General features: G+C 42.9%; 1 protein-coding gene and 1 pseudogene across 3 annotated transcripts in view; both read right to left on the minus strand.

Moving 5' to 3' along the window:
* ZFYVE26 (zinc finger FYVE-type containing 26) overlaps positions 1-18,170 on the minus strand; it is a 69,613-nt gene that overhangs the window by 46,812 nt on the left and 4,631 nt on the right. The window contains exons 4-13 of one of the 2 annotated variants that reach the window (XM_079767562.1): positions 13,738-13,827; positions 11,437-11,959; positions 10,925-11,055; positions 10,191-10,355; positions 9,960-10,048; positions 8,861-9,021; positions 6,412-6,615; positions 4,558-5,169; positions 4,225-4,311; positions 846-914 (exon numbers count right to left, since the gene is read on the minus strand). In XM_079767562.1, coding sequence (XP_079623688.1) covers positions 846-914; positions 4,225-4,311; positions 4,558-5,169; positions 6,412-6,615; positions 8,861-9,021; positions 9,960-10,048; positions 10,191-10,355; positions 10,925-11,055; positions 11,437-11,959; positions 13,738-13,827 — 2,131 coding nt within the window. Of the gene's footprint in view, positions 1-845; positions 915-4,224; positions 4,312-4,557; positions 5,170-6,411; positions 6,616-8,860; positions 9,025-9,959; positions 10,049-10,190; positions 10,356-10,924; positions 11,056-11,436; positions 11,960-13,737; positions 13,828-18,170 lie in introns of both variants that reach the window. The other variant, XM_079767561.1, reaches the window with a different exon arrangement.
* Positions 11,918-17,873, minus strand: LOC307097566 (putative ribosome biogenesis protein RLP24; annotated as a pseudogene). Its single transcript, XR_013815251.1, has 3 exons — positions 17,862-17,873; positions 13,738-14,812; positions 11,918-11,959 (listed from the first exon to the last, which is right to left on the minus strand). The product of XR_013815251.1 is annotated as a putative ribosome biogenesis protein RLP24 (transcript).

Genomic DNA, 18,170 nt, shown 5'->3' on the forward strand with positions numbered 1-18,170 from the left:
AGAAATTGAGGAAAAACTCTACTGCTGTAACCTCCCACCAAACTCTTCATCTTCAAAAAGTTTCTTTTTTAAAAGGTGTGTAAGTGGGTATTAATTTTCCCTCAATTGAAGGGCAAACCTATGCTATCATGTTTGAATATAATACTTAAGTACATTCTTAGGTATGTACCTCTCACCTCTGTTCCTCTCTGCTAATGGTAACTTGATTGATAGTGAAACAGCCTTTTCCCTACTGAAATCTGTTTGGCCATGGGCAGAACCAAACTTCTTTTTTAAAAAATTGATATATAATTGACATATAACATTGTATTAGTTTTAATATATTGTGATTTATTATATTGTGAAATGATCACCATCACACATGGTTGCAAATTTTATTGAGACTTTTAAAATCTACTCTTAGCAACTTTAAAATACACAATACAGTACTGTTAACTATAGTCTCCACGCTGTATGTTACATCCCCAGGACTTATTTATCTTACAAATAAGAACTGCGCCCTAGCCGGCTTGGCTTAGTAGATAGAGCGTCGGCTTTCAGATCGAAGGGTAGCGGTTCAATTCCAATCAAGGGCATGTACCTTGGTTGCAGGCTCCTCCCCAGATCGGGCCCTGATTGGGGCTGGTGCAGGAGGCAACCAATCAATGTGTTTCTCTCACATTGAAGTTTCTCTCTGTCTTTCCCTCTCTCTTCTATTCTCTCTAAAAAAATCAATGAAAAAATATCCTTGGATGAGGATTAAAAAAAAAAGCACTGCTCAGTCCAGGTTTCTACACCAGGGTGTGTGGCAACTCCGTATCAGGGCAAAGCTGCTTGAAGTTGGCAACTGGTTGGGATCCCCATACCTGAAGTACTTGTGCTCAGCTCACTACTTGTACTTTCCAGGGATGGATTGGAACCTCTGTCCCGGCCATCTAGAGGTGACAGGAAGGAGAGAGAAAATCAACCACCAACTCCTCAAAATGTAGAAAGTGAGAAGTTGGCTTGAAAATTAAGATCTGGGTAGTAAGAGTGAAAGGATAATGGTTAACTACTATATCTACTGCTTCTTCTACAGCAAAATGCAAGTTCCTACAGACCAAAGGTGAAGGGTGGGCTTAATATGGCGCCAATGCTCATTGGGTAGCAGCTTATACCAGTGGTTCCAACCTGTGGGTCTTAGAGCCCCAGGGCTTTCAAGTTACTTCTAGGGGTCAGCGACCTGTCTGCTCACTAAGCACTGTCAATATTCCGAAGGAAAAGAAAAAGCATAACTATTATGACTAGAAAGTAGGAGGGTGCGGAGGGGGGCACAAGTTTTTCTGACATTGCAAAAGTTGTTCTAATGCTAACGACCACATTGTTTAGTGCCCTTGTGGAAAAGCTCCTTCGTAACACCGGCTCTTCATAGCGAATGGAGGCTCACTCTTCCTAGGGTGGTCACTCCAGGGTAATATCAGCCCTACGCAAGGGTGTCTGCTTGGCTCACATTAGGAAAGGACACACAGCTGTAGGAAAGATGGCGTGTGCATTCTTGGGGTGGATGGGTCCAGTGGATGCAAGCCTTTCACTCAAACCAATTAACTGAGCAGCTTAAGGGCTTTAGCAACTCAACCTTGAGGTTTTCCAGGTTTCTCTCATAATATCCTCCATTCTACCCACTATGTTCACTTTTCTCATCGCCACTGCTGGAGCCTTCTCATTCTGAGCTTGGTTCAGGAGCCAAGTTTTCCATAAAACCTGTTTTCCTGACTTCTGTAGGCTATGCTGATCTCTCATAGAGACAGCTTCTGTTTTTAGGCAGTGCCTCCATGCAGTTGAAGTGTTTCATGTATATCATCTGTGCAGGTACATTATCAATCATTTGAAGGCAAAGTCCTGATGTAAGCCTCATTCACTTCCCTCAAGATACCTCGTGTTATTTAGCACATAGGAAACTCTTAAGGATTCCATTAATTATTTAAAAACAAGCACCAAAAATCATAATGGAAATTTTATTATCTAAAAATTTAACACACCTGTATAATGGTCCTGTATAAAATTCTGTAACGAAGGACTTGTATGCGTGCATATAAGCATAAACAATGGACGCAAAACTCTGGGGGGTGAGGGCAAGTGTGGGTGTGGGGTGGGGGGGGGTAATGGTAAGATATGTACACATATAATACCTCAATAAAAAATTTTTTTAAAAAAATAAAAAAAATAAATAAAAAAAAAGAAAAAAAAAAAGAAAAATTCAAATTCAAAGTGAAGGGGAAAAAATTAGCATATAATGACAGAATATTACCCATAATGTATAAAAAGCTTCTTACAAGTCAATAAGAAAGATGAACTCAACAGAAAATATGGACCTCAGACATGAATAGGCAGCTCAGAGAAAAATATAAATGGCCAATCCTATCTAATAATAGACAAATATGCAAATTGACCATACCTCCGACACACCCACAAGCCACACCCACAAGCCACGCCCACCATCCAATCAGAGCGAGTATGCAAATTAACCCAAACCAAGATGGCTACAGCCACAGAGAGCAAGGTTTCCTAGGTAACAGAGGAAGCCAAGCTTTCCGCCTGCCCTTGCCAGGCCTAAGCCTCCACTCAAGCTACAAAGTTTCAATTATAGAAGGTAAACAAATTCAAACAAATGGCGGCAGAATGGAGCTTGAGAGAGCAGGCCGGGGTTGCCGCCGGCAACAGGGGAAGCAAAGCTTTCCGCACACCCTGGCCGGGCCCACCCGCTTAAGGCAACAAAGTTTCAATTATAACCCCAACACAAATGGCTGCCGGCCACTCGGAGGGAGCCCTAGGCTTGGCTCCGCTCCAGGCTACAAAGTTTCAATTGTAGAAGGAAAATAAATTCCAGATACCAGGGCCTCCACTTGGGTTGCCAGGGGGCGTGGCCGACCTGCAAACCACCACAGGCCCCTCGCTCAGGCCGCCCCACACCCCAAGGGAACCCCCATCTGATCCGGGACGCCCTTCAGGGCAAACCAGCTGGCCCCCACCCCTGTACCAGGCTTCTATCCTATCTAATAAAGGAGTAATATGCAGATTGATCGTCACTGCAACACACAATATAGCTGCCCCCAAGTGGTCAAAGATCCTGCCCCCATGTGGACACAAGATGGCCACCACAAGATGGCCAGCAGGAGAGGGCAGTTGGGAGGGACCAAGCCTGCAAGGGAGGGCAGTTGGAGGTGATCAACCCTGCAGGAGAGGGCAGTTAGGGGTGACCAGGCCGGCAGAGGAGGGAAGTTGGGGGCAAACAGGCTGGCAGCAGAGTGGTTAGGGGGTGATCAGGCTGGCAGGCAGAAGCGGTTAGGGGCAATCAGGAAGGCAGGCAGGCAAGCAGTTGGGAGCCAGCAGTCCTGGATTGTGAGAGGGATGTCTGACTGCCCGTTTAGGGATCCGACTGCCCACCGGGATCGGGCCTAAACGGGCAGTCGGACATCCCTCAAGGGGTCCCATATTGGAGAGGGTACAGGCTGGGCTGAGGGACAACCCTCCTCCGTGCACGAATTTCGTGCACCGGGCCTCTAGTAAATATATAAAAGACATTCAACCTTAAACTAAAAACTAATATTAAAACAATGATAAACATTGCTATATTAATCATATTGGCCCAGATTTGAAAAAATCTGATACTACTAATTTTTAATGAATGTGTGTGCAAACAGGCACTCATATACATTTGGTGGGAATGTGAACTGGTCCATCCTTTTTTTTAAGGCAATTTGGTGATATCTTTATTTTATCTTCACATATCTTTGACCTTGCTATTCTACTGCTAGGGTCTTATCCTATAGCTATACTCACACAAGTATACACAGACATATGTACAGGGTTGTTTACTGAGGCATTGTTTATAATAGTAAAAAAATTGGAAACAACTTAAGTGCCCACAAAAGGGTACATATGACAATGGAATATTAAGCACCTTTTAAAATAAGTGAAAAAAGTCAGTTGTCAATATACAGTATGAGACATATAAAAGGTGAAAAAGTTAGTTCTCAATGACACATATGAATACATGAAATGATATATATACTTGTACTGTGTGGAAAATTTCTAGAAGGAAACTATTAGCAAGGGTTACCTTGGTGGAGTGGGACTAGGATAAGTTTAGGTCACTTTTTGTGTGTGTGTGTACCATGGGCTTTATCTTACAGAACATTAGATAAGAGGTACCATGCCACTTGCCTGGTGCATGGGAATAAGGCATGAGGAGAGCTCATCAATTACCTGCCCGGCTCCTTCGTGTCCGACGACCCCGGCGGAGACTAGGGTGCCGTGTGGCGATGGGCCGGTATCTTCGGAAAGGTTGCTCCTCTGAAACAGCAAACCCAATGGGTAAGGCGGCAGAGAGATCAATTTTGCTTTGACCCACCTCGTGGGGTAACAGGTAGGGGAAGATTTGGACTGGGCTCTGAGGCATGGTTCTGACACTAGTTGCTATGGTATATGCCTTGAGTTATGGCGTGACTCCCAAGCACTCCTCCTCACTCTCTCCCACATTCCTGGGGTTTTTCTCCCTCCTCATTTTCTGGACCCACTGGTTCTGATGCCTCCTCTCACCTGAGCTCTGGTTGCTTGTTACCACCTTGTATCTCCACTGGGCCTCAGAGAGAACCTTGGAAAACCGGTGCAGGCGGCTCTGCGGTCCCTGTCTGCTCTCCGGGCAGTTCTGACCTTCCGGCAGCGCTGGGTCCTCAGGTGGACTGTGGCTGCTGAGCTCCTCCAGCTGGTCCTGGAGGAGCCTGAGGAAGGCCCCCATTGCAAACTCATCAGCCAGGAACCCGCTGACACCACTGGTAAGGTGCTCGAGGTCCAAAAAGCTGTGCCCGTGAGGCTCTGGGGAACTGTCTTTCGGCTCTGTCTTCAGACAGCTTGGAAGTGTATCAGCAAGGCTCCTGGGGACTCCTAGGGAACCCCGTTCTGACTTCCTTTCAGGCTGTGCTATGTGCTGAGGGCTCTCTGGTGGGGACCTCAAACCTAACGGGTCCTTCCCCTCAATGTCATCCTCCTCAGCATAGTCCTCGGGCAGGTGAGGCTCTGGGTGAAGATCGGCAGAGGTGATGAGGAGCAATGAGAAGATGTTTTCTAGAAGTTCCAGGCGCAAAGAGTCAGGAACACGGCACAGATACTGCTGACACCTGGCCAGGTATGTTGAGAAGAGATTTGAAGCACCTAACGTAGCATGTATCAGAGAAGAGGGCAGAGAAAGTGCAGACATCAGAAACATTACTTGCCAGACTCAAACATTCACACAACTTTAACTCATTTACTTATGTTTTAATGACTAAAGAAATTGCAGTTACAGTCAGAATAATAAGAGACTCCTCACCAATGTCTTTTCATGATTTGCAGAGTTTGTACGTTAATTAGAAGTACAGCTCACTGAACACTTGTTATTCTGTTTCTGCTTTTTAAATATTACATTACTCTTCATCTCTCACAAGCACTCCAGCATACAGGCTCCTTATTCCTCAATTCTATTTTCACTCATTATTACACTAAAGAAGATCAAGGGCTACCTAGATCTCTTAAGAAATACTCACTGGTCAAAAATGACCATGCTCAGAGAAGAAGGTCCATCCCAAAGCTACAAGAGAGAGAGAACTGACCAGCAGTCACACAAGGCAAGTTAAATGTTGTAAGCTATTAAGAAAAATGAGAGAGGATAGGAAATAGGTCCTTTCACACTGTAGCTGTGATCCATGACACTGACTTAGAGCAGGGGTGGGGAACCTTTTTTCTGCCAAGGGCCAGTTGGATATTTATAACATCATTTGCGGGCCATACAAAATTATCAACTCAAAAACCAGCCTGCTATATTCAGTCAAACATTTAATTAACTCACCCCCAATGCCTTGGCAGGGCCAGACAAATGATTTTGTGGGCCTTTATACAGCCCATGGGCTGGACATTCCCCACCCCTGACTTAGAGGCTGCATTTAAAAAAAAAAAGAAATGTCATACAATAGAAAAACAATCAAGAGTGCGCTCTGTTTGGAAGGGTGAATATATCGTTTCTCAAAAGTTTAGTTTGTATATCACTTATCTACACATATACACATACATATATAAACACACAAATTAATACCTAGGTGCAGACTGAAGTGTGATGTGAAATGCTATTTTTATTGCAGATTATGGGGGCGGGAGGAGGGAAGCATTTGGAAAACAATGCACCAGGTGATCAGATTCCATTAGAACTTAGGCAAATCACTTGCTTTCTCCGTGTCTCTTTGATTAACGAAGGCTGATTAATGGAAGAAATTATTCCTGGGCATAATAAAACCAAGGGCCACCTCCTCCATCCTGGTGGAAAAGGGTTCCCACATAAAGAACTCTGTGGAACAGGTTGCATCAGGGATCAGCGGGGGGGGGGGGGGGGGGGGGGAGGGGGGGAAAGAGTGGTTTCTGTACCTGAGGAGGAGACAGAATCATTCACTGGCTCTGTAGCCATAGCCAGGTCCTCTGGGAGACTGTCTTTGCATTCCTGGCACTGGGTGTGCTGGTGTGAGTTCACACAGAGGGCATAGATGGCATACTTCATGGCACAGAAGCTCCGGTAGAGTGTCAGGTTCTGGCACTGGCTCAGGTGCTCAGGACCCGGAGCACCAGCTGAATCTGAGTGGGAGAGAGGAACAGGCAGCATTTCAGAGCTGGTTTTTTCAGGATGCAGCAAGCACGCCGGACTAGAGACGCTGCATTGCTCTCTCCTTTCCGCCAGTTTGATCCTCGACCCTCCCAGGCCTTTTCCTCCACAGCATCAGCTTTCAGTCCTCTCCATTTCCTTTTTCCCACCGGCCTCCCTCTACATGTCTCTCTAACGCAGCCCTCATGGCTATTTAATAAGTCTTTTCTTTATATTTCTTAACATTTTGTTCTTCCTTTTTTTTTTTTTTAATTAAAACTTAAAGTAAATGTTTGGAGGAGGTATGGGGGAGTTTAAAAGGAAAAAATGTTTAGTCTATCTAGTGCCACATTATCCAAAAGGCAGGCTTAAAATGTGTATAGATTGAGTAACAAGAGCAAAGGCAACAAAATTTTTTTGGAAAAAAAATTGATATACATTTAAAAAATATATATTTTATTGATTTCAGTGAGGAAGGGAGAGGGAGAGAGAGATAGAAACATCAATGATGAGAGAGAATCATTGACTGGCTGCCTCCTGCACGCCCCCTACTGGAAATCAAGTCTGCAACCAGGAATTGAACTGTGAACTCCTGGTTCATAAGTCGATGCTCAACCACTGAGCCATGCCGGCCAGGCAAAAAATGATATTTTTAAGAAAGCACTGACACAGACATCATGGGGAAAAAACACAAATGCTGTTAAAATTCCTTGTACTTATTTAATAATTATAATTTCTCATTTAAAAAAAACTGAGGAGAAAGAGAGGGCATCATAATCTTTTAGGGTCTCTAAACATCTTAATCTGGCTTGAATCCCTTTCATAGTAAAAGTACAACTTTCTTAAAGAAAAGGCATTAAATGTAGCAAAGCAAAAAAGAAGAAAATATCACCCATGATATTACCAGCTAAACACAACCATTAACAGTCTGTTTTAACCCCTTTGATAATTTAGCATATACGTGTGTATGTTGAGTATAATGACATTTTCTATACTATTTAATTTTCCTACTTCTTAAAATAAATGATAGTATAAGCATTTGATTATGCTTCTTCATACACTGCATTTCTGATGGCTGCATATAGTTCTACTGAGGCAGGGCACTGCAGTAGTTAGGAATGCTTTGCTACTAGGATGGTGCAATAAATCCGTGTGTATAGGCTTCCTAATAATTACTTCTTATAGGAAGCTCAGTTTTGCCAAAGTCAGGGTAAGAAACAGAATGAGATCAGTATTGTTCCATGCCCCTGGCCTCTATGTGGCATTATTGCCCAAGGCCAGGACTTGCAAGCACTGCACAACCCTGAGAGTAAGCGGCTCTTTAAATTTTGTACCCCAGATGCCTCTCTTGCCTCACCCTAGTCCCTGTCCTATTATTGCTCCTCTTTCACCTTTTATAAGTTCTAAGTGTGTCCTGGTGGGTCACCAGGGATCAGATTTAAACCACTTCTTTGGAAGCCTTTTGTACTTGTATACAAACAGAAAGTTCCAGTTCCTTTATGAAATCTGTTAAACAAGTTGCCTACCTTCCTGGAAAAAAATATAGAATGTAGTGACATGGGTTTTCCAGTTAGTGGTACATCCTTTCTCAAAGTCAATCTAAGTGATATGTAGGCTGAGCAACATCTACTGCCATATGGGAAGGTTTGTTTCTCTCAAAGCCAAATGTCCCAGGCCTGTTGTGACTACACTATGATACCATTTTTGAGAGCTAAATAGCTTGTTAATGGGGATTTTAAATTTAAGCAAAGATCTAAGATTAAAACAAGACTTTGCTATTGTTTCATGCAAGTCTTCTAAACTGCTTTATGTGTTCAATAGAGTATGAGGGAGCTATGGGAGGGAAAGAGGGTAGACACAAAGTGTGCTGTGAAAAAGCATATGAAGAATGGAGAGACTCTCCAAGAGTTGCATAAGTATTGCCAGAGATAATGCTGCGAATTCAGAGGGCAGTTCCTAATTCTGTTCCTTGGCATGAGGGTATCCTAGTGGTTCTTGAGATGGTTCCAGAGGATAAGGTTCCTATGGAGCTGTTCTCATAGGGTTCCCTATACCTCATCCAGAGAGGGGAGGCACATTCCTACACCCCATGATCACACTGGGACAAACAGCACTAATTTAGAGGCACCTGCTAGCCCATTTTGACAGATTACACCTAGATAAGTCTTTGCTGAAAGGAACCTGGGCAAGATTGTCCTAAGAGGAAACCATGCCCGAGTGACTCCATCGGCAACTTACCGTGCTCTTGCTGGGGCTCTTTGGCTGGCACCTTCTGTAAGAGCTTGAGAACTTCTTCCTCCCTGAGGGCTGGAAGGTTTGTGAGGTGATGGAGAGAGTAGAGCACTGAGTGGCTGTCTCCACCGTGTAAATGACACAAGAGATCCCTCTTTGGTATGGGGCTGCTGGAAGGGAGAGACGGGAGGATGGGAGGAGAGGCAGTTTATAAAATTGCTCTGAGAAAGACCATTCTTGATTCTTTCTCTTGCTGTCTGGCCCATAACACCATGGGTTTCACTTACCCAAACACTACATTTCAGTTGGTCTGGGATACAGCAGAGCATTTATTTACCCTCTGGGAAGTACATCCATAAAATCGGCTCTACTCGTCTAGAAAGGCCCTAGAAAGGGCCTTCTTGGTCAAGAGGGTCCAGAAAAAGCCTGCAGAGTAAGCTTCCCCATTTCTGTGCTCTTCCCAGCTCAGAAGCGGCACAGCTTCTCTGCTTTCCTTTGAGTAACGGCCTCTCACTACTTCCCACTTTGCCTACTCTACTTCAGGAAGTGCTAGGGAAGCAGGTGAAGAACAAAACAGGAACCCAGTCCTGGGGCAGCCCTGAGGCTAATTTATCAGGGAAACAGGGCTTAACCAGTTCAACAGGTTACTGAATAAAAGTGTGACCGGCATAACACATGGCCAAGAATGTGGACCACATTACTGTCACTTTGGGCATGTCATCCAACACCTCTGGGCTTCAGTTGCCCACTTTTAAAATTAGGATAATATTGGTAACTACTTCATAGGATTACTGTGAGGGTTAAGTGAAATCATCCACATAAAGAGCTTGGAGCTATGCCTTGCATATAGTAAGTGCTCAGGAAATGTGAGCTATTGTTCTTTATCATTGTCATCCTTAAATTATCCTCTGGTTATAACCTTATGGCTATAGTGAAAATAATTATTACTTATGTTTCATTCCTGGGTTAATAGTTGGAATAATTATGAGTTGCTGGTCAACATTGTCAACTCAAACCGTTATGTGGAAGATGTCTTGAAATGGTCACATGCACAGAAAACAGGATCAAGTGTGCCCAATGGTGGGAAGACTACACAGGGCTGTACCTGCTCTGCTGTACACACCACTCCAGGACCTCCAGGTGAGCCCACAGCCCATCACAGGCATCCCTGAGGAGCTTATCACCACCTTGGTCCTGTACGGACACAGAAGAAAGAGATGGTGACTCAGGCATCTGGGGTCAGAGACTGTAATGAACTTCAGGACCTCGCATTCTGCCTCAGCCCGAAGTCCCACAGCACTCACGTCTGAGCAGCTCAGGCTGCAGAGTAAGTTACCTGGGTCCTATGCAGGGTCTGCAGCAACCTCTTGGCTGATGCTAGGCTCTGGCAGTGTGTCCAGCCCAGGAGCACAAGCAGTCGACTGAGAGGCCTGAATTCTCTATCCAGGAGGCAGCCAAGACTTGGGAAGTCTTCCTCTTTTAGCAGTGTCAGTGCTGTCACCTGTAAGTCAAAGGAGGCTGCTGTAGGCAGTTACATGGACTTGCTGCTCATTAGGGGAAGAAGCTTTTGGGCATAGCAGGGAGATTTCTGACAATGACAGAAGAGGCCAGTTGAATTAAAAAGGTCCACAAAAACTCTAGACCATAAGCTCTTTGAAGGCAGGCACTGACTTCCACAGTACAGGGCACAGAGGATGAGGTTAACAAACATCTAATGAAATAAACTGAAGCTTAGTAGCAATCTGGGAGAAATTTAGAGTAATCAAATTCCTGTCAGCTAGACAATAGACTGTTACCGTCTTTTCTTCCTCGCACCCTCCAGAAAGCTTACAAGAATCCAACATTGTAGTTCCTGCCAAAGGACTGATATAAAATGACTGCAGCTCTAATTATGCATGACGCTGGTTCTCGAAGACTTCTTCCCCTGGGACTATGGGATGGACAGAACCCAATGCTCACCACTGATTAGACTGCGGTGTTGGGTAAATGAGAGGGAGAGAAATGAGGAATGAAAAAGCCTGTGGAGTCCCTGGGTACCTCTGTGATGGGAAATATTTACGTCTGACCTACCAGGATCTGCTCGAGGAAGTGCTTGCTGTTGCTCAAGCAGTAGAAATAGGCCAGTTTCCAAGCCTCGGCTGAGTTGGGATTGGAGAACAAGGCTAGCATTGCCCGCTCGGGATCCAGATGATCCGGTGAGACTGAAAATCAAACCAGACAGGGTCACTGGGGAACCAGAGCTCTTTTTTCCTAAGCTAAAGCCCATTGGAAACACCAACGTTAGAGTTCACTCTTTTAAAAACTTAAACCAGGCTTCCTATACTTCTATATTAAAGGCCCTTTCCTTCTCTAAGTAGCTTCTGAAAAGCTCTTTGCTGCTACTGTTATTAGTTTTTTTTTCCATCACCACTCCATCCTAGACTATAAAATCTGTGCTTTTAAGAAAATGCCTCCCCTTTTTTGCTTAGCCTTTCCTATTAGACTCTCTGAGCAACATGAAAGGCCCCAGCCGAGGGGAACTCCAGAGAGGCCGGGCACAGTGGGATTTCCAGCACACGGGAGCAGCAGCAAAGGGAACACACCTTCTCCCGACGAGGAGGCCTTCAGTGGCTTCACTGCAGCCTTCTCTGCATAGGCCTGGCCGTACAGGGAGAGCAGGCCCCGTCCGGCCTTGTGCAGCAAGCAGCTGAGCAGCCGCTCCTCCCTCAGGGGACTCCCCTCCGTCCTGCAGGCCTCCAGTAGTTCCTCACACAGGAGACGCAGCTCAGCCCCCAGCGGCTCTGCAGGGCAACGCAGAGTCCGCAGGGCTCCGTAGATGGCCTCCACGTCCCCCAGGGACCCAGGGGCAGGGTCCTGCAAAGCTCGCAGTGCCTTTCGAATGAGGTCCACCAGTGCCTTCTGCAGAGGCCAGCCACCAGGGCTGGTGCCATCGTCTTCCCTAAGCAGAAGCTCCAGCAGGGCCTGCGCTGGCTGGGGAGCCTGGCTCAGAAGACCCAAGAGCACAGAGACAGCTTCTGAGCTGAGCCGAAGGGTCCAGCTTTCCAGCCTTCGATTTTCATCAAGCACGGGGTCTGCGGTGTCTTGTGATAAAGCCTCATACAGCTCCTAAACAGAGGATGAAGAGAGGGATGCATGCTGAGCATGTCTAGAATGTTATCACCTGTATGCCTTTATGTTTCCTCTTTTCAGTACATATGTGTGTGTGTGTATAAAACAGTAGCAGCAGCAAACACTTCTGTAGTAGTTACTACATGCCAAGCCCTTTACACAGAAAAATAAACCTTAAGAGGAAGACACTACTATTATCACCATTTTACAAATGAGGAGACTGAGGCAAAGAGATGAAGTCAATTGCCCAAGGCCTCCATGCTCACACTTGCCCCTCTTACTGCCTCCAAAATGTGCACTGTTGCTCTAAATCAGGGACTGCAAACTCATAGGCCAAGCAAGTAACAAATGCATATGACACTATGCCCAACTCAAGGCATTTAAATTCAATTTTTAAAAGAACATTACACACCCTGGACTGTGTGTCTCAGTTGGTTGGAGCATTGTTTTGTGAACCAAAAGGTAGCAGTTTGGATTTCCAGTCGGGGTGCATACTGGAGGCAAACGATCAATGTTTCTCTCACATTGATGTTTCTCTCTCTCCCTCTTTCACTTTCTGTATCTCTCTCTCTCTCTCCCTCTCCCTGCCTTTCTCTCTAAAATCAATAAAAAAAATAAAAAAAGAACATTACGTATTAGTTTTAAATCTTTGATCTAAATCCTAGTCCCAATATGTTCAACCCACACAACTCTCCCTTTTTAATGGGCTTTCAATGTACTCACAATTAGTACCACATGGTTTATAATTGTCTCAAGTATCTGTTAGTCCCTCCTCCCTGACTAAAGACTAAACCCTTAGTCAGTCCCTCCTTTAGACTAGATTAAACCCTTAAAGGCAAGAACCTCTATAGACATGCTTGCTCTATAGCCTATAATTTGTTCGCAGGGTGGGTGCAGAGGGAGAAAAGGGAGTGCTTTAATACCATGCCTATGGATGGTGCTCAGGGATGCTTCTTCTTGAACTGCCTCCAAGATGGGAACAGAACCATGAGTCCTTGACTTAATATAAGTGAAAGCATGTACTTTAAATCCTACAGCTAATATGTCTTTGTTAGCTGATGGTAGAGTGATGAAGAAAGTAAGTACTGAGCCTCAGAGCATACCTCAGGCACTTAAGTATAGATCTAGTTAAGATTTAGTTTAGCCTTGGCCTGATGGCTCAGTTGGTTAGAGTGTCATCTTGATATGCCAAGGTTGTAGGTTCAATCCCTGGTCAGGGCACATACAAAAATCAACCAATGAATGCCTAAATAAGTGGAACAACAAATAGATGTTCCTTTCTCTCTCTCACCCTTCTTCTCTCTTTCTAAAATCAATAAACAATAACTAAAAACAAAAAAACAAAACAAAAAACTTAGTTTAAATCTAGCCCCAGAAGATTGTTAACTCTAACACATTCAGTGTAGCTCTTATAGAACCACGTATTCAACAAAAACTATTTACTGTCTCCCTTCACATTCCTTACCATATACTGGTGGAAAATTCAAATACCTAGTTTAAATCCAAGTTATGTATTCCTTTTACATGAAATGAAAAAAACTTTAATTCATAGTTGTACTTAGTACTTCTGGATAATACACCTCTGAGAATTCTAAAATCAGTTAAGTTTATCCTAATTTTAAACTCCCCTCAGAGGGGCCTCTATCTAGCCTGGTCTTGCCTGAGAACAGAGTACATAGCCAGCATCTAGGGGACCTATCTCTGCCGGATCCCTGGAAGCTGAACTGGTTGAGTGACTGTGACTCTGGGCAGACGGCTCCCAAGCCCTCTCTCACCTTGAGGATGTCCTCTGGAATGTTACCTTGAAGGTCTTCCGATAATAAAAGAAATTCCAGCTTTCTCCGGAAAACAGCTGGGAGCAACTTCTAGAAAAATCATAAGAAGTAAGCACAGTGATTAGGCATATGCTTTAGTTAATAAATTATAAATAATTCTCTCCAGTGACTTTTTTTTTATTGCGAAGAAAATTTTATTTTATACATCACTAGCCATGCATTCTTGTCACCAGTTATTATATAAAGACTACTTGATACCATTATCCAAGTGGCATGATCATCTTCTGTCCACAATTCACTTTGTCTTTACAGAATTTTCATGATTTACATATATACATCTATCAGTGAAGGTTCAACATGGAGATGCAATCTAGCATCCATAAAATCTGATGTTTTGCAGATACTAATGTAGAAGAGATGTATTTTTAGTCACCTTTTTATTGGAGTCACCTTATGTTAAAAAATCAGTAACTTAGAGGTTCTAAATCTCTAATGGAGATTCTCCAATGTGCTCATAGAAATGGTTAAACAGTAAGACTGCCAGAAACAACTCCCATGTCCACATCCTCTTGTAGTTTCTGTACCACTTTGTCTGCCAGCTGCTTTCCTTTGCATGCAAAAGGGGCCTGGAGGAGATCCACGTTTTGCTTGACTTCTTTGATGTCCTGAGCTTTCTGTAGTTCTTTATATTTCTTCAACCTACTCATTATAAATGTTGCTTGATGTTTCTATTTGAGCTCTTCGACTCTCTTCAGTGCAGTAATCATTTCATTCCACAGCTCTCATGGCTATTTGACAGGTTCATTTCCACATTTTTCAAATTCAAATGGATTATCCACTGTAAGCTCTTTACCAGCTGCTTAACAGAATGCTTTAGTCCACCTGACCTTATAAGGATTGAGCTTCTTTTAAAAGTTTTTATGACACTGGGATTTACAGAACCTGAACACCTTGCAATTGTTGCAGATGAACATCATGCGTGGCCGGGGTATATGGGCCCGAAACAGAAATAACACTTCTTGATCTCTCCAGTTACTCTTATTTCTGCTGTTTCTCTAAGATAATCATTAAATTCCTAGAAACGTGTTGAGATCCTTTTTTTAAAAAATTATAAACAAGACAGCTAAACTTGGATGCATACCCCTCTTAAATACTAACACTTAAATCTCACACTGGTCAGCCTCAGACTCCCAGGTTTGCTCATTTCATAGGACTTTTCCTGTCACTTGAAGTCCTTCTCCAAGAACCTCCCTTGGGGACCTGGAGAGTATTATGCTAAGCAAAACAAGCCAGTTGGAAAAGACAAGCATCACATGATCTCACTCATATGTGGAATCTAATGAACAAAATAAACTAATGAACAAAATAGATCCAGAGACATAGAAGCATGGAACAACTATGGAATTTCAGAGGGAAGGTGAGGGTGGGTGGGAAGAGATCAACCAAAGAACTTGTATGCATATATATGTATAACCCATGGACACAGACAATAGGGTGGTGAAGGCCTGGGGAGGGGGAGAGGGGTGGACTAGAAGGGGTCAATGAGGGGAAATAGGGGACAAATGTAATACTTTCAACAATAAATATTTAAAAAAAGAAGAACCTCCCTTGCAGTGACCAAAATACCCAGTTATGAGTAATCCTGCGAAGGTGTGAACCACATCATCCTCTTTGGTCCAAATCCTTGATTTGGTATTATTTTAAGTTGGAAAACAAAAGCAAACAGAAAGGATCTAATGTTTATTAAACGCTTATTATGTGCCAGGTACTGTGTGCTATGTTTTAAAAAATCTCATTTAATCTCTAAATCAAACAAACCTGTGGGATAAGTAGATATTAAAAAAAAAATCTTTACTAAAGATGAAGTGGTTAGGAGGTACTTTCCAATTACTTCAAGCATGAAAAGGAAAGAGTGATCCCAGTGTTTGCTAATGGCACTCGCCATGTATAAAGGAAGAGAAAGCCTCTGCCTGTTTCGGGACTAACTTGTTTCACAATTACTTCCCTTCACCAGGTTCTTAAAACTAAAACTACAGTCTCCTTTTCTCCAGACACAAATACAAATAGATCAAGTGTAGGAATCATCTTGACAAACGCAGCTTTATATCAGAGACACCTGTAAATTATGTAGCTGGTTAAAGCTTCCAGAAGCTGGGTTTTATTGAAAGGTCTCCCACCTCAAGGCAAGAAGTACTTGCAGGATTATGTGGGAGGGGAGTTTACAACACAAGATCACACTTATTCTATTCGTGCCATTCATAAATCACATCAGAGGCTAACATGATCTGGCATGTTCTTGGTTCAAAATTCCTATTTCTTCTTACCACACCCTTCTCTAATGCACCTGCGCCATCTGAATGCTTGCATAACACTAGTGATTGGAAGTTGGAGAAAATTCATGCCGGGAAGCAAAGATTAGTGCTTCTATTAAGGACTAAAGGGAAGGAACAGGTAAGATGTCTAGACAGCAGCCCTTAATAGAAGAACGAAGTCTGGTTAAGATTTTAGAACTTTAATCTAGAATTCTAATTAATTTATATTTTATTTCGCTGGTGAAATTATATTATGCATATGTGTGGCCATAAATGACTAACATTCCTAAAACAAGCAAGAATTTGTTCCATGTTTCTAAGCAGATTTTCTTACTATAAAAGGAAAGCATGTTCAGTGTAGAAAAATTAGAATATACAAATAGGCAAACGAAACCCCCTCCTCACCCAGAATCTTTCCACTTAAAAAGAACTATTAATACTGTGGTATAAGGGCATTCAGACCATTTCAGACCATGCATCTAAGCATGCATACCAAATCTACTGTTTTCTAAACCTTTTTTTCACATGGCAGAACATGAACATTTTTTCCATGCCACTGAAATTCATTTACCAGCCAATTTTCAGAATGGCATTTTACAAACAGATGAGTCCATGCTGCACTGTGGACATGGGAGTTGTTGCCAGCTTTCCTCTATCAGAAGCAGCATGGCAGTGAACCTTTCTGCAGTTACTCATGTAGAGATAAATCACTACAAGATATAAAGGAAAGGGAAAATGGAATCATCCTTTCAACTAATAATTACAAAAGGAAGCTTTTGGCAGGAGGTGGGAGACTGCAAAAGGATAGGCCGCCAGCTAGTGCCCGGAAGATGAAAGCCACTCCAGAATAATGACTGGCCTTGAGGAACTACTCCAAGAATTCACTTGAAATCTTAGTCCTTGTATAAAGTTTTAAAATTCTCTGAAGTCCTTGTTTAAAGTTTAAAAGTCCTACAACTTTTTAGCCGAAACCGGTTTGGCTCAGTGGATAGAGCGTCAGCCTTCGGACTCAAGGGTCCCAGGTTCGATTCCGGTCAAGGGCATGTACCTTGGTTGCGGGCACATCCCCAGTAGGGGTGTGCAAGAGGCAGCTGATCGATGTTTCTCTCTCATTGATGTTTCTAGCTCTCTATCCCTCTCTCTTCCTCTCGGTAAAAAAATCAATAAAATATATTTAAAAAAATAAATAAATAAAAGTCCTACAACTTTTTAAATAACTGAGGCATTGGAACCTTATGGACCGAAGGAACTTTGGTGCTGGCAAACGCAAGAACAACCCTGAGTCTGTGCTAAGGAGTCAGGGAAGTGAAATCCACCCCTGCCCTGGTTGAGCCAAGTGCCCATAAAATAAGCAACCAATCAGCCATAAAGTAAGCAAATACCCTTCAGCGAGAGTAAAATTCATCTGGTTGATAAATTTCTTGTCTGTACTGGAAATATCCTTAGTAACAATAAAACTTTTTTCTTTTTCTCTTTGAAGCTACTATTAAATATTTTAGCTCAAGTTTTTCTCTTTTAAATCTGAAACTATAGTGAACTCTTAATTATCCTGGGTTTATTTTTTGATTATGCTTCTCTTTTTTCCTCCTAGTTTTTTCATCATTTCTTTTTGCAGACAACTGGCAAACAGCTGAATAAGAAATATATTTAGATTAGTAATTTCTGTTACTTTTGACAGCTCTGTGGAGAGAAGGGTAGGGGTGAAGTACAACTGGAACTAAAGACAATATTAATTCTGATGACTGATGGGAGTAAAGAAGAAAATTAGGCTAAATTATAGATATTTACAAAATAGAACATATAGTTTCTTACTTTTAAGCCCATGAAGGCTAAAACTAATATTGAGGTGGAAAAAGCAGAGAAACGGGAATTGAAAGTCAGAAGATCTTGGTTCCAGCTCTAATTTTGCCAACTTCATGGTATGACCTTGGGCCAATCATTTTTCTTCTAAATCAGAGATTCCTCACTTGAATCTTAAAATCTTAGGTTTAATAAAAATTGCCTCAGAGCAATACCTTTAATGGATATCAATTTCTTTCTCCTTTTTTTTGAATTATATATGCACGTTTATTTCAATATTGCTGGCAGTATGGGAGAGCAGCAGGTGATTCACAAAAATCT

Source organism: Cnephaeus nilssonii (genome assembly GCF_951640355.1).
Source record: "Cnephaeus nilssonii genome assembly, chromosome: 4".
In the NCBI taxonomy this organism is placed as follows: Eukaryota; Metazoa; Chordata; class Mammalia; order Chiroptera; family Vespertilionidae; genus Cnephaeus; species Cnephaeus nilssonii.